This window comes from Lissotriton vulgaris, chromosome 4_1 (assembly GCF_964263255.1).
Source record: "Lissotriton vulgaris chromosome 4_1, aLisVul1.2, whole genome shotgun sequence".
NCBI lineage: Eukaryota > Metazoa > Chordata > Amphibia > Caudata > Salamandridae > Lissotriton > Lissotriton vulgaris.
Genome location: NC_141691.1, coordinates 1,261,680,499 through 1,261,706,566, shown reverse-complemented (window position 1 = coordinate 1,261,706,566; position 26,068 = coordinate 1,261,680,499). Strand labels below are relative to the sequence as shown.

The following is a 26,068-nucleotide window of genomic DNA, read 5'->3' as shown; positions in this document are numbered from 1 at the left end:
GGCAGATATTATGCGGGTCAGAAACTGCCATCTGTTTTCTGCAGATTTGGGATGACTTGAAGCCTGCATTTTTAAGGAGAAACATAATCTTTCACACTGTCAAGAAAACATTTTGAAGGTTGATGAAACACTGAAAAAGTTTGGAAGCCTAGTTCCAGATCACATTTTAAGGGTGTAGTAAGAAAGAAACTGCTATCAGTGTTCAAGGCCGGCAACTATAAATGGTACCATGTCATCACTTCTAGAGGTGGAACAAGGTAGCTGCAGAAATTGATGGCTTCACAATTTCACGAGTGATCAATTACTGTAAAGTTTTTGGATTCAGTCTGGCACCTGTGGGAATTCATAAGGTGAGGAATCTACGATTAGAAATATCCAATTATATTTGATACTAATATAGTGTTTACCCAACCCAAAGTCACTCTGTTTTTGCTATCTCATCCAGTTACCAACTTTTGTTCTTGGAAGGGTACACTGCTGCTTCAACAGATGTAAAGTGACAGTTTGAGGGTCTTAGAGGATACTAAGACAAGTGGTATATTTGATAATTGGCACACTGCACCACTCCACATTATATTAATATTAATGAGAATAATACTGGCACCTGCAAGTACTGATATCACAGTCTGATGCTTATTAGAGATCAGCCATTTCACTCTATCTAAAGAATTCCAAAACTGTGGGTGTATTTTATGGGTCTCTTGGTTCTTCTTTAATTAATTCCCATATGTAGCCAAAATATGAAGGCTGCACAGAACATTTGGAAGGCTTACAACAAACATTCATAGACTAACCGGATTGAAAGACAGTACAACATAAACAGAGATCATACATTTTAAAGAGATAAAATAGAGACACCAAGATATTCAAATTGGTACTACTGTTAGATTGAGAAATATAAACTGAAACATTGCACAACAGGTAAGTTGTAAAACCGTACTGACATCTTCATATATTTAAGCATAGAATAGCCAAATGAAAACTACATGCAATGAAATAATAATAAATAAAATAACCAGTCTGTACCTAGTTGCATGTATTCTGTACCAGGTGTCGTTTTTCAGCTGAAAATCAGAATACTCCAATTTTGTGGCTCCGGAACCCAAATCCCAGAGGAAAGATACTTGGCCACGCCTCATTTCCAGTGCCAAAAAGTCCATCTGAAAATATTGGGTAATACATGTTAGACACCAGATAATTTACAAGTTATCTAGATTTACAAAAAGTCATAAAACATGCATTGCTCTGTCTCTTTAACAAAAAAACCAAAAAAATAGGAGTAAAAGAGATTTATTTCTCTTTAACTTTTTTTTACTATGTTTCTAACGCTTCTCCATCTTATAAAAGGTCTATCCAGTGAAAAATAGAAACTTCTAGCATCATTCTATTTATTTCAAACAAAACCGTCTTAGTTCCTTTTTTTGTTGCTGCTGTGTTTTTGCTGCAACTGTGTCACTCTTCAGGGAGTTAGACAGCAATAACACTTATATTAAAGTGAAAGGATAAACAATGTTCACTGGTGTCTCTCAGGATTGGTTACATATTAGTCCTAGTTGGGCAAAATCAGAAATTGTATTCTCATCAAAGATATTCAGGCTTGATTTAGGTATTGGGCAATCCACCAAAAAGTGGCAGGTGTCACATCTGTTCATCTATACATTTCCACATTCGAGTTAGAGAACTTAGGATGCGGCTCCGCCATCAGGAATGCAGAGGAAAGCATTTTGGCAGGCAAGTTCCCCATTTTGGGTTCCAGGTCCTTCACTACTTTCAATCAATGATCTCTCCTCAGTAACAAACTAAAGTGCCTCTGATAATCAGGGAAACAAAAAACACAGAGAGGCTGAAAAAAAGAGGGCTGATCTAGCAACCACAAAAAGCTGAAAGGTTTTCTTTAACTGTCCCTATGGTAAGGCCTTGCTGGGCTAGGGCCAAAACAACTCAAAAAACATCCAATATCTTGGCTTGAAAGGGGTCTCTGCCAAGTACAGCGCGAAACCACAAATCTGTCTCAATGACAGGCGTTTACAGGTTTTGGCGAGGGACACCTGACTGCCAAGATGGCAACCCTGGAGGAAGATCAAAGGTATTCCGCTGTCTTGGCATGAAGGTGAAGACTGTGAGGGCCCGGGTGCAGAACCCTACCCTGCTGCTGTGACAGCTAATCCTCCCAAAATGAGCAGCCAGATCGGAGGACAGACGCTAAAGATCCGGAGTTCTAGATGCCATATTCTCTGTGCCCAATCCGCGGCTACTAGGATGACTTGGGCTCGATCGGTCCTCATACTCTTCAGTACCTGGAGTGGATTGGTATCAACAGGAAGGCATACGGAAGTTCTGAGTCTCAGAGCAAGAGACACCTTACAAACTCCAATATGCAGAAGTGCTGACATGGTGCTTTCTTTTTTCATGGCGGACAGGTCGAGCCAAGGTTCTCCTCATTCGCGAAAGAGATCTTGTGCCACCTCGGGTGTAATTGCCATTTATGTTCCACTACGTGCTGACAGCTAAGCTCCTCCACCCTGGCATTCAATCATACTTCAAGAAGGTTCACCACCATGCAAACTCCTTGGTGGTCCAGCCAGTTACACAGGCACAAAGATTCATGGTACAGGGTCCGTGACCAGACCTGACCTTGCCATGTCTGCTGCAGTACCAAATAGGGGTGGTGTTGTCCGTGAGCACCTGTACCAGCCTCCCTTTGATGAATGGAAGGCTTTCTGCCGCAGACGCAGTTGGGATCCAGTAACCACCATTGCAGGTCTTTTGCAGTCTTCTCTGAAATCTGAACATGGTCAGAGAGGTCCCCTTGATGTTGGGCCCACTGAGACAGATCCCACTTCAAAGCCCAAATATGCCACCAAGTGGGCTCAACCAACAGGATGCAAAAGGCTTTCAGTCCCAGCAGCCTCAGAGTTGACCTCGCTGAAATCCAAGACCGAGGCTGAAAGATTGGGATCATAGCTATAAAGCCCCGGAATCTGTTTCCCAGAGAAAAAGTATGTAACCATAGTGTACAGAAGGGCTCAGATAAAGTGAAGCATCAGAAAAGGAGTGAGGTGTAACTTTGGCACATTGATAGTGAACCCCTAAGATGGCAGGAGGGTCACCTTCAACAGTAAAGCATTAATGTAACGGAAGAGTGGCACCCCTGACCTCTGAAGATATGCTACTACCACCACCATCACTTTTGTGAACACCTAAGGGGCAATGGTCAGTCCAAAAGGGAACACAGCAAGCTTAAAATGCTCCTGTCCCATCATCAACCGCAGGGAATGCTAGTGGGCTTGCAGGATGGGGATTATGGAAATAATCCCCATCCTGCAAGCCCACCATGAGGGCGATGGCAATCCGCCCTACATCCTAATGGGCCCCTTAGGGTCTGCACATTTAAAAATCATCTTTGGGCCTCCTGAGGGAAGTCGGTAGCTCCTGATGCTTTTTTGCATCTTTTTTTGTACTTTTGGTGGTGACCCTGCAGTCTTGCGGCCACCACCAAAAGTACAGGGCCTTATGGGGCGCTCATCTGGAGCAGTGAATATTTGATGACTGTCTCTCCCCGCTGCCCTAGGTAGAGCCTCAGCCTCTGTTTCCCTTTGTGTTTCATCCCAGGCCTTGTGCCAGTGGGTTTTCTTTATTTTGTGGGGTGCCTGTCCCACTGGACACCCTCTATGTCTCCAGACTTTGGATGCAGCTGAGGGAGGCCACTCTTGCTGCCCAGCCAGCTCCCTGTGAGGGCAGCATTCTTCCATGCTGCTGCAGGAGCCATCAGGTCTCTTCAGCGCTGCCTGTTCATGTGGGCAGGACGCTGGGTTCTGTGGTGACCGCCCGCTCCACCCGGACATGGGCACAGGGAATGGGGCAGACCTCTTACAGGGGATCAGTGACACAACATAAATCCAACAAATATTGAGACACAAACACAAAATATCGGAAACACAAATATTGTTACATATACATATACCATATCAAAAATATTGATTACCACAATATCGCCTACAAAGTTAACATCAACATAACTAATAAATTCAACAAAAAGTCAATTTTTACATAATCAATAACTTGAAATAAACCTAACACTTATAATACATGTCTATAATTAATATAATATATATTACATCACTCAAAAATTAAACGTTCATCCCATAAAATAGTACACCTATAAAATATACAATATAGGCATATAAACAATTGCCATTTACTATAAACATTTAAACACAAATAGCAATATAAAATATTGTATCAAAACAAACAGAGTCATAGTTAAATAAATACAGTTATATTGAATACTACTAAAAGAAAAAATAAATTAGCGTTTACCAAACAAAGACCTATCTGATTTAAAATAAATCAAATTATACTAAACCAATCAATACAATCACACTATACACAACTTTAACCAATACAATTACTCAAATTAAACAAACAATATAAAAGGCACACTAATTAAAGCAAATAATTACTCCAAAAATGGCAAAAACTTCAAGAGGAGGAAACTCTGACGAATTCTTGCTACAAAAGATTATACATCAAAAAAATATATATCTCTACAACTACATATTCAAGTAAGTAAAATGTATATTTAAACTAATAATTAAATAGTCTTAAACAAATATATTATTAATTGACAAGTAAATAGTAACACACTCTTTAACTTTTTAAAAATGCATCAAAATATAAAGTAAGTATACATAATTATAAATTATAAACTCACTCAGACAAGGACTACAAACCGACCTAACTCCCTTAACCTCGACAAACAAGCAAATGAAACTACTTTTTAAATATAATGACGGCGCACAAAAACAGTTATTAAATCATATGGGCAACACCTACAGCCATGAAAGTACATCTACAGAAACTATAAACTGGAAATGTACCAAATATTATTCAAATGCATGCTATTAAAGGGCAGCGACAAAAGAAAATGCAGAACATAATAATACATTAACATAAAACTTTTTTTTTTAAAGTGACACAACAACATAATGCAAAACACTAAAAAGAAATCTAAGGATAAAAAGCAAAAAGTAACACCAATAGATTACAAAATAGAAGCCAGGTTAATAAAAAATGGCAGCCAAATTAAAATATAAAAATAGACTATCTCCCCATACAAATCAATGTGAAATATAGTAAAAAGGTTTAATATATGTCAAAAGAAAAGTAAAATATTATAAAAAAGGTTAAACATGTCAAACAATTTTTTTTTAAATATTTCAAATTTTTCAAAGTATACATAAAAAACATATTTATATACAATTATTGAATATATACTAATAATAAATATCTTTAAAATGTATGTAAAAAAAGTTAAATAAATGTTCAAAAATGATACTGGATGTAAAATAGCATGTGAAAATGTATATTATGCACATATGAATTAATTCAATTTTTCTTTTTTCCAATAAAAAATACAATTACTTTATTTGTTTCACTTCAAAACTGCTATTATTTTATTTCATAAACATATTTCAAAAATTTAAATTATGCAATAAATTAAATGTTTTCAATATGTGTGACATCTTTTTATTATACTACATTTGTGGAAAATGTTAATAACTAAAGGAGTGACATTTTCTATTCCCACCCCAATCTAAACTAACCCAGAGAAGGTATTGGACACTAAAGGGATAACACTTACTATTCCGACTCCAATCTAAACCAGCTTGGGGAAGGTGTTGGACACTAAAGGGGTGACATTTACTAACCCACACCAATCTAAACCAACTCGGGGAAGGCATTGGGCACTAAATGGGTAGCATTTAATATTCCATTTACAATCTAAATCAACTCAGGGAAGGTGCTGGACACTAAAAGGATTACATTTACAATTCCCACTCTAATCCAAACCAACCCAGGGAAGATGTTGAACACTAAAAGGGTGACATTTACTATATCCACACAAACTTAAATCAATTTGGGGAAGGTTCTGGACAGTAAAGGTGTGACATTTCTTTTCCCACTCATATCTACACAAACTTGGGGATAAAAAAATGAAAATACTAATTAAATAATTCCAATTCAAAATTAACCTCTTGACCTACAGTATTATAATTAAGAAAATACAAAATAAACAATGAATACTACACATTATCATACTTTAAAAAAATTATAAATGTTTGAAAATGTTTACATTATAACACACCAAGGTGAACTACTATTTTCTATATTATAAAATGAATAAAAAAAAGAAAATTATTTTTAATTTACTACTAAAATTTCCAAAATTGAAATTATTTCCTACAATCCATACATAAGTACAGCAAACTATTTTTGCAAATAAACAAATTTGATAAATTATCTATCAAAATGTTTACAATATTTAACATAACAGGTTAAAAAAAATCCATTCAAAATTTATTTACACATTTCTAACATATATAACAAAAAAAATTGAAATTCTAATTAAAACATAAATAAATACAAATATGTTGTATACAACTTTTCTAAAATATGTTTATCAATTTAAAATTTTTAATGTTTTCACAAAAATATTTAAAAATGTATTATTTCACAGTAAAATATTTAAAAAAACACAATGATAAAAAAGATTTTAAAATGAATACAATTTGCATAAAAAAATTAAAATAACTTTCCTTTCACAATTATAATACACATTTTTAAACATCTCTCCACCCTTATCCTCTATTGACCCAATATCATGCTACAAAAAACAATTACCAAAATATTACAATTACAATGTAATGAATGAAAAAACTCTAAAACCTTTTAAATGATTATAAATATTGTCTATTTTATTTTCAAAACAACATTAAAACATGTTATTTTTTTTTTTTTTTTTTTTTTTTTTTTTGAAAAACCTTTATTTATAGAAAAAGTACACCGCTATTCAGCCATACATCCCGGAGGCCAGGCAGCATTAAGATAACACAGAAAGTCGTGTACACAACAACACGCAGAAGCAATCAGGTTTAATTTTTATAATGAGGAACAGTATAGGAACCTAAAGAAAGGGAAGGGCCCCAAGAGGCCACGAAAAGGAAGTGCCGGAGCACAGAAGGGTTAGAAAGAAGAAAAAGTAAGAAAAGAAGTGGCCGAGGACAGAGCAAGCATAGTAAAGGGGCACCGTGGGAGGGGGCCGGGGGCCGCACATCCAACTCAACTCAGGTATATATGTGCAGCACGAGATTACGATGGGGGGCTCTCACTTCAGGATGACCTGCCTGGAATCACGGGAAGGGTACCATCCTATGGGGAGGGTGGGACGTCCACCTCCGGGTCAGGCGGGGGTTCACATAAATCGCCCCGGTAAGAGTTCCAGGCGCCCCACACAGATCTCCACGCTCTGGGCTTGCCCCTGGCCACATACACCGTTTTTTCCCGCACCATGCACCAGTCCATGTTATTCATCCAGAGGGTAAGGGACGGGGGTGCGGGCGCACCCCATTTCTGGGCAATGTCCCTCTTGGCCACCATATTACCTAAGGTTACCCACCGAGTCTGGGCTACACTGTAGTCATTCGGACACCACACATTGAGGAGGCAACGGCGAGCCTCGGCTGGCAGGGCCACACCCGTCACCTCCTCCATCACATCATGCACACGCTTCCAATATCGGGCCACACCAGGGCACTCCCAGAGAACGTGGAGGAAGGTGGCCAGCAGACCGCAACCCCGCCGACACAGGCCATCCGTGGAAAGCCCCATATGAATGAGCCTGGGGCCGGTAACATATACCCTATGAAGGATTTTCAGCTGGACCAGACGTAGTCTCGCCGATATGGCCACCTCCCTGGGAGAAGACGCCGCCGACTGCCATTCCTCATCATCCAGTTCTATACCGTCATTCACCCAGTGCATTCGCAACCGTTCAAGCAAGTCCACCCTCACGTTGATCAGCTTCTTGTAGGTCAAGGAAATGGCACTGTCCGGCATATGGCCGTCCAGTATCCGATCCTCCAGGGGGGAAGAGTCAGGGATGGCGTCACCGTCAGTGACGTGAGGGGAGAGGGCGTGACTAAGCTGGGCGTGTCGGAAAAATTCCGTCGGCGCCAGCTGGTATTCGTGTTGCATCGAGGCAAACGATTTAATGCCGCCCCGCACAATCATGTCACCCACTTTAGAAATGCCTATGGTGTCCCACCGGTCAAACCCTTTGGTCTTCCACAATTTCCCCAGCACGTCGGAATCATACAGGGGAGTAGCCAAAGTGATCTTATCCTTCCAGCCAAGGGTGTCCGTCACCGTGCGCCATACACGTACCATCGTTCTGGTTGGGCCTGTCAATCGACGGTCCAACGACCTAGAGTAGAGAGCTCTGTAGTAGTTGCCGTCCCCAACCAGCCAGCGATCCAGAGCATAGCCCGGACTAACCGCTGGGCCATAAAAGCCATGGTTGATCGCCGCAAGCTGGGATGCCCAGTAATATCTTCGCATGTCCGGTAGCGCTATCCCACCGTCATAGCAGGGAATAGTCAGCTTAGGCAACGATATCCTCGGCCGTCCATCCCACAGCAGCGTCCTCTGCAGGGACTCGATCGCACCAAAATATTTGGCAGGAATCGGATCCTGCGAGTTCTGCAGGGCATAGAGAAAGCGGGGTAGCGCCATCATCTTAAACAGTGCCGCCCTACCCATCAGGGAGATAGGCAGCTTTTTCCAGATCTCGACATCCCTCTTCAGGCGCTCCAACGGTGACAAAAGGTTGTGCGTGTAGCGGGCACGCGGGTCTAGCGACACGTAGATGCCCAAGTACCGGAAGCCCTGTTGGGCTACCTGAATCGAGCACCCACGGGGAAGGCGCGGGGTATCTCCACGCACCGTGTATAGGGAGGATTTGGACCAATTGATCACTAACCCCGAGTACGACCCAAAGATTCCCAGTAGGTCGAAGACCACGATGAGCGAGCGACAGGGAGAGGTAAGGTAAAGAAGGATGTCATCCGCGTAAAGCGACACTCGATCCTCGAAGCCAGGCGACCACCTAATGCCCGAAACATCGGGGTGTGTTCTAATCCTTGCTGCCAGGGGCTCCAGCGCTAGCGCAAACAGGAGCGGCGAAAGCAGGCAGCCCTGTCTGGTACCTCTGTGCAGCGAGAAAGAAGCCGAGAGTCTACCGTTAACTGCGACATTAGCCAGCGGAGCAGAATATAGCAGCCGGACCCATCCAATATAGGAAGGTCCGAAGCCCAGCTTAGCTAGAACAGCCCACAGGTAACTCCACTTGAGGGAGTCGAAAGCCATGGTAGCGTCAAGGGAAGCCAGAACCGCCGGGTCACGGAGCAAGTGAGCACGTGCCAGTACAGCGTGGAGTCTCCTCAGGTTAAGCGCCGTGTTCCGGTGCGGGATGAACCCAGACTGGTCCGGATGAACCAGGTCCGAGATCACTCCCACCAGCCGGTTGGCTAGCAGTTTCGCTAGGATTTTGGGTTCCGCATTTAACAATGAGATAGGTCGGTAAGACCGGGGCAAGTTCCGGGGCTTCCCTTCTTTGTGGATCACCACTACGGTGGCTAGTCTCTGGTCTGGGGGGAGTTCTCCCCGCTCACGGGCCTCGAGGAACATTTTGCGCAGCGGTGTGGCCAGCGCTTCAGCCCTCAATTTATACAGCTCCACCGGGATACCATTCGGTCCCGGCGCCTTACCGGACCGTAACGAGCGAATCGCCAGGGCAACCTCATCGTCAGACAGGTCTCGGTCCATGTCCTCCCGGTCAAGATCCGATAGACAGGGGAGGTCAACATCCTCCAAATAGGAGGCCGAAGCGGACTCCGGGAGAGAGGTAGCAGAGGTGTAGACCCCCGTGAAGTATCCAGCGAAGGACTCGGCTATGGCCGCCGGGTCCGTCAAAGTCAGGCCGTCCTCACCCACCAGCTCCGGGACCACCCGGGACGCCAACTCCCTCTTGTCCAACCAGGCCAGGAGCTTCCCAGCCTTATCACCGGAATCGTAGATCCTTCCCTGCTGTTCCCTACTCAAGGCCTTAGCTGCATCAGTAGCCGTGGCTCGGAGTTCGGATTGCTTAAGCGAGAGGGCATGGACCAAATCGGGCGACGGGCCCAGCTCCAGCTGTGCGTTTAAGTCTGCAAGTTCAGACTCCAGTCGTACCACATCTACATCGCGACGGCGGCGCGCCTCCGCAATCAGGGAGAAGGCCTCGCCACGGAGAACCGCTTTAAAGGCCTCCCACAATGTAACGGCCGAGGCCACGGAGCCAGCATTCTCAGCAAAGTACCGGTCCATAGCCTTGGCCAGGAGTGCTCGAGTCTTCGGATCACGAAAATACCACGGGTTGATGGGGGCCACCCGCGAGGACGCCGGGACCTGAAAGTCAAATGAGATCCAAACTGGGGAGTGGTCCGAGATACCCCGGGCCAGTAGGCGCGCGGTGGAAACGGACTGCGCCTGGGCCGCCGGGGCCAGGACGTAGTCCAGCCTGGAGAAGCTACCGTGAGCTCCCGAGAGAAAAGAATACTGTCGCTGTGTAGGGTGGAGCAAACGCCAGCAGTCAACCATCCCCATGGAACATACAAAATCAGACATCCAAGACTGGGAAGGGCGAAGATCCCTGGGAGGAAAACGGTCCAGTTCCCCTGAGACAACTGAATTGAAATCCCCACCCACCAACAACAGTCCCTCGGGGAGACCTAAAATGGCGCCCCCCAAGTCCCTGAATGTGGTTTCCTGTAACCCCGGGGGTACGTAAACTGAAACTAAAACTAGCGTGCGGCCCTCCCATCTGCCCACCAAAGCCACGTATCTACCCCTATCATCAGCCAGCACAGACTCCACCTCCAACGGAAGAGACGCACGCACCATTATGCCCACCCCCCTAGAGCCCGAGGAGAAGCCTGCGTGAGCCACCATTTTGTATCCCCGTCTATTCAAGGCCCGGCAAGCATGACCCACTAAGTGAGTCTCCTGTAGAAACACAACATCTGGAGAGCACCGTTTAATCATTTGCAAAACTACACCCCTCTTAATACGATCTCCCAACCCGTTAACATTCCAGCTCAGCAAATGCAGCAGTCTACCCCCCATCGTCAAGGACTCTCCGCGTCCCCCCCCCCACCACCCACACCAGTGCCCAGTTCATCGGTACAACAGGACGTATACACCTCAGCCAGGAGAAAGAATCAAACAAAGAGAGAATAAAACACCACACATCCCAACTACCCCCCACCCTGCACCCCTGCATCAGACTAAAATCCACCCCAACTAGCAGTGTGCCTGTCGCCCCTAAAACTAACCTACAAAAAGCCCAAGAAGGAGAAAGGAGGCATCCCATCCCCTCCCGTCACCCCCCATATCAGTAGCAGAATGAGTCAATGTAAATAACAATGTCTAAAGTCGAGGCACCTCACGGCTCCCCGCTCCTCGGAAGATAACTAGTCACGAAATCACTCCTGTGCAGCCGCTCCTCCGGTGGCATCCTCCGTCCGGTCGGTAGATTCAGGTCGTTCCTGGGGTAAGGTGTCAAGCCAGTGTCCCGCGTCGTCAGGAAATTCGAAGAAGAAAGTCCGGTGGTCGCGTTCAATACGAAGCTTAGCAGGATACAGCATTGAGTACCGCAGGCCCATTTCCCTGAGTCTTCTCTTCACCCCGGCAAAACTCTGCCGCTGTTTCTGGACGGCCTGGGTGAAGTCTGGGAAAAAGTTTACTTCCGAGTTCTGGAAATGGAGCGGGCCTGCGGTCCTCGACGCCTGTAGAATGGCGTCCCTGTCCCTATAATTGAACAGCCTCGCAATGATAGGACGTGGGGTCGCTCCCGACTTGGGCGGTCCACCAGGAACCCTGTGGGCCCTCTCTACCGAGAAGAACTTACTCAGGCCCCCCGGTTGCAAGTTCTTGACCACCAGGTCCTCCACAAACAGTTCCGTAGAGTCCTCCTCAGCTTTTTCCGGCACTCCGGTGATACGGACATTCTGGCGACGCGCGCGGCCTTCGAACTCATCCAGCCGGCGCGCCAGTACTCCATTAGCCTGCCTCAAGGTGCGCACTTCAGTCTGGATGTCTGAGACATCAGTGGTCAGGCTGGATGTTTTAAGGTCCAAGGACTTCACCCGGTCGTTGGTTTTCCCAAGGTCCGTCCTGATGAGATTCAGGTCGATTTTCAGGGAGTCGACCTTGCTGGATAGCTCCTCGCGAAGTGTGTGCATCTCTGCCCTCATCCCCGATATCGCTCCCATAACGTCCCTGAGCGTTAATTCGGAGTCATCCGGCGACTCATCTCTTCTCGGGTCTTTTGATCGGACCACCTGTCCAGGCGATCCCTTAGATTGGGAGAAGCGCTCGGGAATCGTAGACTGGGATTGGGACGGCTTCCGATTGATCCGTTGAGTCTTGCCCGCATCCGAGCCGCCCTTGCCCGCCATGTTGTCGACCACAGGACAGAGGGGGGGGGGGGGGGGACACCGGGGCAAGAAAGTCCAGCGAGGTAGTACCAGTGCACACAGCTCGGAATCCGGGATACAAAATCAGGATCAGCCAGCAAGGCGATCGGAGCCCAGGTGGACCTCTCGGGCAGGAGAAGCACTGGCAGGGAGGAACTCCGTATGGACACCGCTACGATCCACCCTGGCACAAGCGATGCGGGAGGAGCCTCCGGGATCGTCGACACAACTGTGGCTAGGAGTGTCCGATTTTCAATCCGAGAACGGGGGCCGCATCAGGCCCGGCTCGGCGACCGATTCCCACCACCGTGGGACAGGATAGGCTGCAGGATTAATTCGGGAGACCGGGAGGTCTTCGGAGCTCCGAGCTCACGCGGCCATCTTGGTTGGCAGCGAAGCTCCTCCCCTCTAAAACATGTTATTTAACATAAATTTAAATATATAAAGAATATAATTTCAAAAAATCAAAATGAATAAAGCAATTTGTATATAAACAATTATTACTTTGAAATTAGAAACTTATAATTCACATTATTTAAAAATATCTCCCCACCCTTAACCCATTAACCTAACATCCCACTACTTAAAACACTTCTGGAGTTAACCTCATGGCTGCTTCTGAAGGCCAACGGCCATCGCGTGCACTACCTTTGTAGTGCTGCGCACGTCCGTTGGCCGTCGCGGCCCCGCCCGCTCATTAGAACTTTCCGCACGAGCGCGGAACTTTCGGTGCAGCTAAGGGGTTAAAAAATATTGAAACAATTTACAATTACAAATTAAAACAATTTAATAAATAGCATATCTAAAATGAAAACATAAAAAAATAAACACACAAAATAAAAAAACAATACATCACATACTATTTTATACTAAAAACTACATTATATCCAACAATATTTACTACATTGATAGTTTATTACATCGATATTTGAAAACAACACTTAAAACAATATTCAGGACATCGATATTCCTGTCCACAATATATATGAAATCCCAATATTCTTGACATGCTATTTCTGAAACAGAATATATTTTTATCAGCTATTTTCTCCAAATACCCACCATGGAATGCTGTGACCCTCCCTTGGTCTTCTCGTCACTGAGGGGGACTGGAATTTATTCAGGGCCTGCCACCTCTTCTCTCCTCTCCGGGGCAAGTGTGACTCCTCTACTTTTCTCAGCAATTGGGGTCCCAGGTATCTGTCGATAAACTGAACTAGGGGTTGGGATCCCCAGACACTTTGAACACTGGGGAGGGGGCCCCATGAACACCACCTCCTGGCATAAAAATAAAAGACCCCCCTGACCCTGGGGTATAGAACAGCTGGGCAACAGAACCCCATGTGCTCCAGGATCGCACTGGGGGTCAAAGGTCATATCTCGGGCCATGTTGGACTGTTTTGCATGCTTCTCTTCTTATTTTGCTCTGACTGGTGAGCACTAGCCACCCCAAGCACTTTCCTCAGGCCTCGTGACCTCTAAGGCATTGAACTCTGCAGAGGGCTGGTTCCACTGGCTCTGTGTACTACCCTTTTTCCTTAGCTTCCTCTGTGCTTTTCTCCTCCTTGGTGTAGAAGTCTACCCTCAACTAGTCCTTAGGGGGTGGAAGGGGAACAGCCTCCCTGGTCCTAGGGGAGTCCCACAGATCATGGGGGCAACTGTAGTCAAAGTCCTGGGTCCAGATGGAAATCAGGGGGTTCCTTCCTCCAGCTGTCCATAGTAACACCTCTAGTCCTAGTGTCCAGCAGAAAATCACAAGCAAGAGGGAGATTTCCCCATTGCACAAGACAATTTAATTGGGGGCAGAAGGTTTCAGAAGAAAGGTAACTCTGGCCTAACCTGGTATGCCAATTCACTTCAACCCCCTTCCCAATCTTCCTGCACAGCCAGCTGGGACATTTCAAAATGGCGTCACCCAGGAGGCACTAGTCACAACTGCTCTGGGAGCCTTAGTTCCACCCCTCTCTGACATCACAGCCAGAGTGTTTCCCACCCAATCTTTAAAGAGACCCCCCCTCCGGTGTTGGCTTCAGAGGTCTGGGCTCCCTCCTTTCTTCAGGGGTCTTGGGTTTCCCTATCCCTGATATTGTGTCAACTTATTGATTGATGCAGACCTTCATTCCTATCCCTTTCCTATTCAGGAGACGAATGAAGCTCCGTTAATTGCTCTCTTTAGGTGGTGTGGCCTTTGTTCCTGCTGCTAGAGAGAAATGTAATTAACTTGACACAGAAGGAAGACAAGAAGCCTGGGCTCGATTGTGACCAGAGCCAGCACGGAGACAAGAGGCCTGGGCTCTGATCTTGAGCTGAGCCAGAGAAATATGACAATCCTGGATGACCCATAAGCTACACAGATATATTTTTGGATCTCGCAGAACGGATTTTACTGAGCAGGTTAAATCCCAATTCGATATGTCACTGGTCTCTGTAAGCCAAAGGGAAGTGAATCTGCACTCTAAGACAGTCTTGCCTTGAGGTAATATAATGGAGTGTCACTGCATCCAAGACAGTAAACCACACTGACCTTCCCTATCGGTGTACACTAACATTATGAGGCCTACCCCAGGTCAATTTCCAATTCTGCAGAGTACCCTCTGCACCAGACTACCTATGCATAGTAACCCGGCTGCGCATGACAGAGGTCTCCCATGTGCAGCCCACACAAGGGTGCACATGAGTATACACATGTGGTCATGTGTAACCAGGCAAATCCCCCTTCTCCATGCTGCATTGCAGCTGCCTTATCTTAAAAGGAGGACACAGGCGGTGTAAAACATGGAGTCCATTTACAGTGAGATTATCGTGAGTGAGTCACCGGTTGTGAGGCTCACTTACAGAAAAAAGGTCAAAATCCAGGTGATCAAAAAGAGAAAAATCTAGCCAAATTTGATTTTCAGAACCCATCACCTTACATACATGCTCTGACATGCACAAAGCATAACACTTATTCACATGGTCATGGTCTTTTTCTTTGTTTTCTTATCTCACATTTATTTAATTATTCAAATGAATGAGTGGAATGAAAATAGAATATAAGTAATAATTAACTTTTTGGGATATTGTACAATACCATTAACAACTCACATTAGTGCTACTCCCCAGGTAGAAGAGAAGGTTATCTGATTCATGGGTTTTCATGTTCAGTGATAAGGTGTTGAAATTGGAGGAAGAAATGTGTGGCTGATAAGCCCGGACACAGTCTCTGTCTGCTAATACTGCAACTTTAATCTGAAAACAAAATAAAAGTCCTTAATATATGATAACAAATCATAACATAAGAAGGTAAGTTAAAACATCAGCATAAACAGATTAACTTCATCTAATTAGACTGAGAGATCCCACCACAGCTGTATTCTGTCAAAGTGTTCAAATGAATACAACTTTGAATGTCTGAATATAATGTTGGTTTGCTAGAGACATTTTTACAATACAATACCCTCTTATAAATCACTTCCCTCCCTTAAGTGATAGCATTTTGCCTGTCTGTGTATTATGCCTTTATATATCAGCACTGACCAAGCGACTCCATATGCCTTGGTACGTGTCAATCATTCCCTTTGGCATTGAGGCATCAACATTAAGAAACTCCACTTTTCAAGTCTGTACTTACAGATGCTGCCTCTTTTCGTGCCTGGCTGATCAGCTCCTTAATTTCTGAAAGGTTTCTGTTTAGGTTCTCCTGGAAAATTTTCAAGGGTTTCAGTCGATCAAATAAGAGATTGGCTTGTGCCTCCGCTTCTTTGACTTTCTTTTCAGCCGAGTCAACTATATAAAAAATCAATGTTTTAATAAAGACTGGGAAAACTCAATTCATGCCTTGAGATGCAATTTATAGTATACATCAGCAAATTTGTTTAGATGTCATAGGCCTGTTATGTCAGTTTGTTGTATTTTTTTGCAAATGTGGCTAATAAATCCATAAAACTTTAATATGATCTATGTAAAAAGCTCCTAATTCCAATTTCCACATCTTCAAATTCCATGTTACAACTCTAGCTCCTAACATGGAGGATTACTAATTATAACAGAGGCATTTTTCAGACTAATATGAAGCAAGCATACCAGTCGTTGAGGAGTCCTTTATGAGTTCCTTGGTTTTCTGTAAGGCTTCAATAACTAAGGGTAAGGAAGAAGATGTGTTCTGCAATTTTTCACTAAAATTCAATATGCGGCTTAGAGCTTCACCCACAGTCACATTTGCTGATATAGCAAGCCCCTTGGCTTCAGGAAGTCTTTCATTTGTAGCTGAAAAATATTTTTTAAATGGATGCATTAATCAGATATCAGCATTTTCCTAATTTGTTATCAGTTCATCTCTTTTCTTGACAAAACAACAAACAAATACAATTCACCAGAAAGATTTTTGGAATGGCAAACAAAAAAATATATAGTATCTATTTCAATACTCGGGAACCCATAGGCAAATTGGGAAATACTATAACAAGAAATGGTGACCCATATAGCAAACCACCCTTCTGAGTAGTTAGTCTTCAGTGCGAAGGACCTTTACTGACCAGCTTACACTGTACTCCGGAGGTAATAAGGGTCAAGAGTAAAATGATCTTATTGCATTTGATTATTTAGGGCAATAGTATATCTATTTTGTCACATAAGGAACAGGCTTATATTTATCTTTGGTAATTCTCTTTATCCCAAGTTAAAAACCCTCAATCTTAAAAAAAAAAATTAAATATACATTACAAAGTGAGATTGGAGACCATGTCAGTATTTAACACCATACAATGAAATCTGTATCTTTGAAAACATTATTGTTTATGCCAGTTGGAACTTCTATGATAGAGTACTATTAAAAGCAGACAGTTTGTACAATTCAGTGTTCAGGTTCTTAACTCATGTACTACCCCTGTTCACAGAGCTACCCTTGTAACCTCACATGTAGTTTGCCTCATAAAGTTCATAGAAAAATTGCTAGACCAGTGGAACAATTAAAGTTCCATGGAAGACAATGGATTGTCCTAGTGCTAGCAATACATGTGACGATCTGCTATAACATTCCGAAGATAATTGTTTGTTGTCTCTCCCTATTTAATTTAGAAAATGTTATAGTCTGTTGCTGGAATGTCTCAGGCTATACCAGTTGTTAACTTCTGTTGTTATAGACCCTTTCTTTCAGCCAGGAACTAAATTGTGGGAAAGGATAAAGACTCTGTAGCCAAGACTCAATTATCAGTGCTTACATACATATGAGGTGGTTCCTACACTTGTGGCTTGCTCCCAGGCTGGTCGCCTCCAAGGTGTTACACCACACAACTTAACTGCAATCAATTTGCAAGGGCCCAGGAAAGGTGCAACAGCTACATGGAAGTACTTTTATGTAGATTTAAAACATCTCATGAATGCCAGGTGTCCCGGTTAGGTTGGGAAGCTGTGCAATTGTTGTTATGGGGATGGCAATTAGACTGCTCTTGGTAATTATCAATTGTGCGGTTTAGCAAACAAAGGACACACATCTTGAAAGGACTGAAAGAGTATCCTGTCACTCCTGTATCCAAGGGTGTGATAATTAAAGGACTTTCCCTCAGAAGGGTCCATGTTAAAGATGGGCAGATGATTTGACTGACACATGGCAAGCAATCTTCCTTACTGACAATTGGTAACATAATCCAACTTTTCCTGGGTGGTAAACTTCCTCACTGTGTATTCAATATGAAGGAGGCTAGATTATCTGTGGGCTGGTGCCCTGCTGGCTTCTATAATACTGTTTATGGCCACCTCAATCAATATCTCCATGGGGAGTGTTGTGTAATTATATAATGCCCCATTGGAAGTGAGTTGGGAATGAATGTGATTGTGCAGCAGGCATATCTTGCTTACTGAGAATGGTTTCAAGTGAAAAGAAAATCCAGAAAATAGCTTTCTTTCTTTCCAAAAGCTGCAATGTACTTGTGTGCAAGTAGGATAGTGAAATATGACCAGATTAAAAAGCAAACTTATTTGAAAAACTTTTAGTTTAAAAGAAAATCCGGGAGGTGTGGGGGTGCAGAGGGTGGGGGTGGGGGGGTAAAATTAAGCAAGATAATTCAACTTACCATTTCGTAAAGCGCTCAGTGAAAGCAGTGAGCCACTTATCTGAGTGGCTAATAGAGAAGTATTTTTTCTTATCAGGTCCACTTTCATTTTCAGTCTACTCATATCAAACATAATACCTGTATAAAACAACAAAAATGCCTGTTAGCATTTATGTGCACTGCTATCTAGTGTTCTAAAAGGCAGAGAGACCACTGGAAGACCTCAGAATTCAGATCATGGTTTCCCTTTCAAAATTCATCATTGGTAAGTGTGCACGTTGCAGAATAACCTACATAGAGATGCTGGGTGGGAATTCTGAGAATCAGAGATATGCTGCAATCAAGGTACAGAAAACCAACGGTTCTGCAGAAGCCTGAGTTGTTCCAGAAAGTGTGAGGACAGGCAGGGTCACATATGCATGTACCATTCGTCTTCTTTGAAGTGGTCCGTGTCATACAGTTTAAACCCCCTTTGAAGTTGGACCAGAGGGGTTTACTCAGGTGCACCACAGGAGAAGACCACATGGAACAAGATAACAGGAGAATAAGCTTTGTGGAGTTCAACCATCAGCAATGGCAGGACAGTCCACTGTGATTGAGTAAACTGCAATGTATGCCCCTGCCAAAATTAAAGGAAAGTTTGGTACATGAGTAGTTATCTACGCTTCAAAGTGACTGTGGCTAAAATATAACAAAACCTGCTGAGGTTCATCACTGTATTTATTTGTTGATAGGAAAGTGAATGGCCTCATTTAGAATTTGTAGCAAACTGAAAATCTTCCAATTTGTGTAAGAATCTCTGAAAAAAACCTTACCTCTAGAATACTATGGCAGGAACATTTCAACCGGTGAATTGTACAACGTATCTAGAGTTTTCTCCAGAAACTGGAGGATTTTCAGCTCCTTCTAAACTACAAATGAGGCGCTACGTTATTATTTTGTACATACCCACAATTCAATAACAAATGTAAATGTTGTTTTACTAATAAACATAAACTATCAAGAATGTCTCTTCCAGCGTAATAACAATACTTTAAGCCTCCATAGGATTATCAGGTATCAAGCAGCCTCTTTCCTTGACACAACTAAAGGTTTTTTGATTTTTGTAGCATGCTGCCCTTTGAATACTAAAGCAAAAAGTCTCCAAGGCAAAATGGCATTCCAACTTCTGTATGAAAGTGTCACTACAACTCACCTTCAGATTTGTTAGTCAGGTTGTTCACTTCAGACAAAAGCTCAGTACTGACCATAAGAGATTTTCTTGCAACAGAGTCAAGAGATGTATTGTGCGGAAAAATCTAAAATCACAGAAATCAAACATTACAACAAACATCTATGAAGGGAATTATTTGTGCATTACAATTTGTAGCACACTTGCTTTGCTTGTAATTAATAACTATTTTGTAAGTATTATTATGAAAAGTAAGTATGTTAGTGTGGTAAATAACTGAAGTGATTACTTTTTATAACATTGACAAAACATAAAATGATAATCAAATATCAGGATTTTTTATTCATAAAATAATACGATAGACAATTTGCCTAGGAAAGAAAACCATTACTTTCTTTTTACAGGGAGTCGAAGTTTGTAATTGCCCTAAAATTGAGTGTAGTTTATGGGTTATTACAAATATGTTCACACATCAGAAAGTGCAATTAATAAGAAAATGTGATCACTACTGTAAGGAAAGGCCCCTCTTTGTATGGTTGTAGAAAGCTGTCTCTTTATATAATATACCAAGGAGAGGTATACTGTGCAGAGTTCAGGTATTTCCTATAAGTGGGAAGGGGCTTGCTCTAGCAATCCCAAGGTAGTGTGGTCGAGCAGCCTTATTCTTATCAGAGGAGTGTTAGACGTCTGCTGCATGCACACAGCCAATAAATAATAAACACAATTCAGTAAGTAGATCCACACCAATTTTTAAAAAATAACACATACCTTTACATATATCTAGGCACCAAATCATTTAAGGTAAGTACATTTCGAGGTAGTAATTGTTACAGCTTTTAAACGTAGAAAGTGAAATTTCTGAAGCTGTTATGTTATCCTAAGGAGGAAAAGCATATACAGGTTCTTTTCTGTGACTTACTGGACCAATCTTCCAGACTTAAGGTGAGTATGGCACAGGGACCAAGGCAGCAACAACGGCTCACCTGGGGCAGCACTGGGGCAGCCGGGTGCTAAGGTGTAATACAGCGTTGAATGCCCCTTTGAAGTCAATGGGGATCGGTCTGGTCACAAAGATCCTGCAGGTTTGGACTATGTGGCCAGTGTGGCTGAACATACAGCTTCACTCAGGTCTCACAGAGCTCCGGGATGTGGGGACATCTTTGGTCCTCTTCTCCTCGGCCTGGGTTGCAGAGGTGTCCTGAGGCGTCAGGTTTTTGTCATCGGAGACACTCGCAGTAGAGGGGGCTGCACAAAGAGGCAGCAGGTGGTGGCGGGAAGTCCACAGCTGGGAAACCCAGGTGGGCTTCAGATCTGGAGGGACTCGGCTCTAATGGAGGAACCACCGCTGGCTGGAAGATGGGTCCTGTCGTTTTGGAAGTGGGCAGATTTGTGCATCCTGGGATTGCCAGATGCCACAGTGAGCAGGAAGTGATCATCAGATGGGAGGGAACTAGTTAGAACATTGGCTACCAATCAATCCAGCCTGAGGGCATTTTCTGAGCATAAGTAGGTCAACTCTGGAACTCGAACTGGATAAAGGACAGAGGAAGGACTATCCTGCTGCACTGTGGAGCCATCAAAGTGAGCCTGCACCATAGTGAACTGCACATGCTGCACCTGGTGGCTAGCAAAGGAAAAGGACTGTGCCTGCCATGTCGTGCTCAATGATAAGTTTTATCTAGAGCCCAGCCAAAGCTAAGGGACTCCGAGAGCCAGCAGATTGGCCTCCAGTTCACTGCACAGGGACACAACAGCTGAAGAAACCTGCTCGGGGAAGATGGTAGCCCAAAGTCTTTAGCCCACATACAACTGCTGTCGTGCAGCACTAGGGATCAGGACCCGATGAGGAAAGTTGCACCAGAATTCTCTAAGCCTGGGAGTGGTGTGGGAGTGTAGCTGGGACCCCTAGAGGATGAGTTATTGACCTAAGAAGGATTGAACGGTGACTGCCATACTGGGTGACTCGTAGTACAGTGACTAATGGACTTCTATGTGCTCCGAGAGGACTTTGAGGAATGTCGACCCTGTGACCAGGATCACCTCACCCTCTTCATGGACTGAGGTGTAGTCACAGCATGACCTCTGTTGACTGCATCACATCCACAGAATCCTTAAGCATCTTCAGCATCCTTCATCCCTTGCATCAGGACCATTTTATAGGAAAGCCCTGCAAAGGATGAAAGTGCCTGGAACAGACTGAAGACTGTTTTACCGTTTGAGGTAGCTGTTTCTTAGGGCCTTGTTTGTAACCCTGACTGGCTCCCTACTGGAGATGGTCACCTAAAGTGACTCCAAATACCACATTACAACTAGTCCAAACTTTTTACTGAAAACGTTTCAAAGTATCAAATTCATTGAATTTGCCAATATGTGGTCACAGTTGAGTGATATGCTTTGATGTACTATAGCTTGTAAATTCTATATCTCTGGAACCCTTTTGTGGATCTCTTTCGTTGTGGTGTCCAAAAATACATAAAATCTATAGTTTACTTTTATTAATTGGTGTTGGATTTCTTAGGTGTCTTGTCAATTTTTCTTCAATTGTTTTTGCTGCTGTTTAAATGCTTTACACTTGTTCCTTTGTGTATGCCTTGCTGCTCAGAGCCACAGCTACCCTGGGTTGAGCTGAAGGTTTGACAAATAAAACCTAGGGGTCCTCGAGGGTTGGTGAGTGTATAATATGATGAGGTTGCACAACCACACCATACAATACACCCTATTCCCTCATAACTGCTCTAGATTTTGTTTTTTGGAAGAAAGCTGCAGCTCTATGCTTTGATTGATGAAGAAGGCTGAAACCTTTTTTGGCACAAAATGTGAGTAACTGCACATCCCTACCTAATCCTGTCATTTTAAAGGTATGGTTCTCGCACTGTGCACTGCTCACCCAGTGCAGGGAAGTGATTGATTCCAAGAAACCTGTCTTTACGGTTAGCAAACAAAGTTCTATGATTTGCATTGGTTTGGAGGGTAATTGCATAAGTTGTGTAAGTACACTGCTGAGGTTTCATGTGGGTGTAAGATCGATTTCAGTGGTGCTAATTTCTTTGTACCTTTCAGGAATCTCTTAATGACTGGTATTTGAAAGAAGCTTCTGCCTCTTACTTCTCCACAATGGCTGCCTAGATGTACCTTAAGTGAAATGTATGATAATCCGCTGTCGAACAGATGGGTGCCATATTTTAGCACAATTGTGTTTTGTGGCCTGTTGCATTTTGGTGCTATTGTGGCATGCAATCAAGCACATCTTGTGGAAGATTTTATTGTTTCTCACTTATCATGGTTCTCTCTCACAATAGTAGGTGTCAAATTTGAACTCTTCAGGAGCCATGCTGCCAGGCTGTGTGTTGGCCTCTGGGTGGCTACTAATGGTATCAGAGGAACTGGTGAAAAAGTGTAAGCAAATGCCTGCGATCGATCGATTGATAAGGCATTCCCCTACATTTGTTGGCTGCAAAATTTGGCTGTGAAGCTTAATGTAGGAAACTGGCTCTATATATACTACACCAAAATGAGGTATAGTATGTATAGAGTCCAGGTGACCCCAGAGGTAAGCAGATGTTGAGGTTAGATAGAACCTTACTCTCTATTTGTGTTGGAGTGGTAGAGCAGAAAAGTAGTATTCGAAGGACAGTGTTAAGCATTTGATGTACACACTCAGTTAGCAAATGCATTCATAAACTCAAGAACTGAACTCTGGGCCAATTGTTCAAGTTTAAAAAATATACTGTTGTTTTATTTTAGAACCAAGCAAGCCTGGCACAGTTAAGCATTACATACTTTACAGTAATAAGTTGCTGAATGTAGAACGGTTTGAAAATTCAATAGGAATTGTACTTTGTTTGATTTACAGGGATGCAGTAGGTTGCAATACTTAGCAAGTACAGCACTTTGAAATGAATAGGCATTTTCAGTAAATTACAGGTAAGTTACGTTGTACATTACTTTTCTAACTCAGTGCTGGATACCTAGATTCAGCACTGGGACATTTCCTGCAAACAGATAAGTAAATACATTTAGGTTATTTGTGCAATTTTTAAAGAATATTTTTAGATTTCAAAACTCCACACTCAGAAACTTTTTGGAAGAAAATTGTCAATGTTATCCTATGGAGGAAGGGAAATGCTACTTACCAGTATGCATCTGTTCTTGGCATGTAGGGCTGCAGAACCACACACTATTGCATTAGAACACCATCTAGTGGTGGGCTCGGATGATTACACTTTGCTGTTGTCTTGGAAGAGTCTTTGTCTGTTGGATGACTCCTCCCTTAGAGAGTAGTGCGCATGGGCATCAACTCCATCTTCAGATTATTTTCGCCATTGAGCAAATGATGGAGTTTATGAGTACAGATAGAGATGACCATGTGTTGTGTAAATAAATAAGATAATACTGGAACAGATACAGGTAGCCGGAGAGACGGGTGGGCGTGTGTGGTTCTGCAACCCTACATGCCAAGAACAGATGCATACTGGTAAGTAGCATTTTCCGTTCGAGGCATATGGGCTGCAGACCACACACTATTGCATAGATTGCACAGCAGTTTCTCCCTTAGTGGCGACCACCCGCATCTGTTACAGTAGTTTGAAATAAGTCTTGTGAGAACAACATTTAAATTCCACACCGGAGAGTGTGGTATTCTTGGAGGAATTATTCTTTTGAGTCCTTCCATAAACGCTTTGATTTTGGGTACTCTAAACAATGAAAAATGTTGTCTGTTTTGAAGATATGCTGCTATAGCAGCAAGATGTAACCTGATTGAGTAGTACGCTAAGCTAGATCTTTGCAGATGTAACAGGTAGCATTTGATGTTTTGTATAGAAACATCTAAGGGGTTTATGTTGTTATTTGTGCAATATACAACAAACCTTTTCCACTTTGATGCATACCATGCTCTAGTGGTCGGGCGTCTTGCTTCTTTTATGACATTCATGCAATCAGGTGGTAAATTTAGATATCCAAATTCTAAGACCTCAGGAGCCAAATCGCTAGATCGAGCTGCATTGGGTCTGGATGCATAATCTCTCCATGGTTCTGTGTCAGTAGATGTGGGCAGAGTTTTAGTTTGTTATGTGGTACTACTGAGAGCTCTAGTAGCGTGGTGTACCAGGGTTGTCTTGCCAACGTTGATGCTATGAGAATCAATGTGAGAGAATGTTGCTGTAGCTTGCGTACCACTAATGGAATTAGTGGGAGAGGTGGATAAATGTAGGCAAATTTGTTTGACCAGTTCATCCATACCGCATTGCCTTTGGATAATGGGTGTGGGTATCTGCGGCGAAGCTTGGGCATTTGGAGTTGTGGTTTGTAGCAAACAGATCTATCTCTGGTTGACCCCACTTTTGAAAAAATGGCTGAAGAACTAGATGATGAAGTTCCCATTCTTGTATCTGTTGTCTCTGATGACTTAACAGATCTGCAACTTGATTGTGAACTCCTGGTAGATGTTCTGCTAATAGAAAAATGTTCTGAGGAATGGCCCACCTCCATATGCTCTGCGCCAGCCGGAAGAGCTGTAGGGAGTGTGTTCCTCCTTGTTTCTGAATGTAGCACATTTCTGTCATATTGTCCGTCCGGACTAGTACAGCTTTGCTTGATAGGTAATGCTGAATGGATTTTAGAGCTAGAAAAATCGCTAGTAACTCCAGATGATTTATGTGGAGTAGTTTTTGTTGCATTGTCCATGTACCCTGTACTGTGTGTCTTTGTAAATGCGCTCCCCATCCTGTGAGAGATGCGTCTGTGGTTAGTATCATTTGTGGAACAGGGACGGTTGGAGATGTGACTTCATTTGATTTTGCTGTGAATCCCAGTTTGTGTAGCAGGCATATCGTTTGATGCGTGTGCTGTACACATTGGTTGTATGACTTGGATTTTATTAACCAGTCGTCCAGATATGGGAAGAAATGAATGCTGTCCCTTCTTAAGTGTGCTGCTACTACTGCTAGACACTTTGTGATCACTCGAGGTGCTGTAGTTACTCCGAAAGGGAGTACCTTGAATTGGTAGTGTTGACCTTCTAGAATGAACCGTAGGTACTTTCTGTGCGATTGATGGATGGGAATGGGAAGTAGGCGTCCTTGAGATCTAATGTGGCAAGGAAGTCGCCCTTCTTTAGCAACGGTAGAACTTGTTGTAGTGTGACCATATGAAAGTGGTCTCATTGTATGTACAGGTTTAGGGGCCTTAGATCTAAAATCGGTCTGAGGGACCCGTCCTTTTTGGGTATGAGAAAGTATAGAGAATAAACTCCTGTGTTTTGATGTTATTTTGGGACTGGTTCTATTGCATTCTTTTGCAGTAGAGATGCCACCTCTTGTCTTAGCAGTATGAGGTGTTCTTGTGACATGGGATGCTGCCTGGGTGGTTTTTTTGGAGGAGTGGAAGTGAGCACCAGGCAATAACCTGACTGAATTATTTGTCTTACCCACCTGTATGTGGTGATGGAGTTCCAGACAGGTAGGAACTGTTGTAACCTCCCCCGACAGGAGTGGAATGGTCTGGGGGAATGG

General features: G+C 43.4%; 1 protein-coding gene across 1 annotated transcript in view; it reads right to left on the bottom strand.

Moving 5' to 3' along the window:
* LAMA1 (laminin subunit alpha 1) overlaps positions 1-26,068 on the bottom strand; it is a 533,346-nt gene that overhangs the window by 111,363 nt on the left and 395,915 nt on the right. Inside the window, exons 41-46 of the mRNA XM_086965467.1 lie at positions 19,581-19,683; positions 18,407-18,523; positions 16,419-16,601; positions 15,967-16,121; positions 15,441-15,584; positions 1,027-1,160 (exon numbers count right to left, since the gene is read on the bottom strand). Coding sequence (XP_086821593.1) covers positions 1,027-1,160; positions 15,441-15,584; positions 15,967-16,121; positions 16,419-16,601; positions 18,407-18,523; positions 19,581-19,683 — 836 coding nt within the window. The remainder of the gene's footprint in view (positions 1-1,026; positions 1,161-15,440; positions 15,585-15,966; positions 16,122-16,418; positions 16,602-18,406; positions 18,524-19,580; positions 19,684-26,068) is intronic.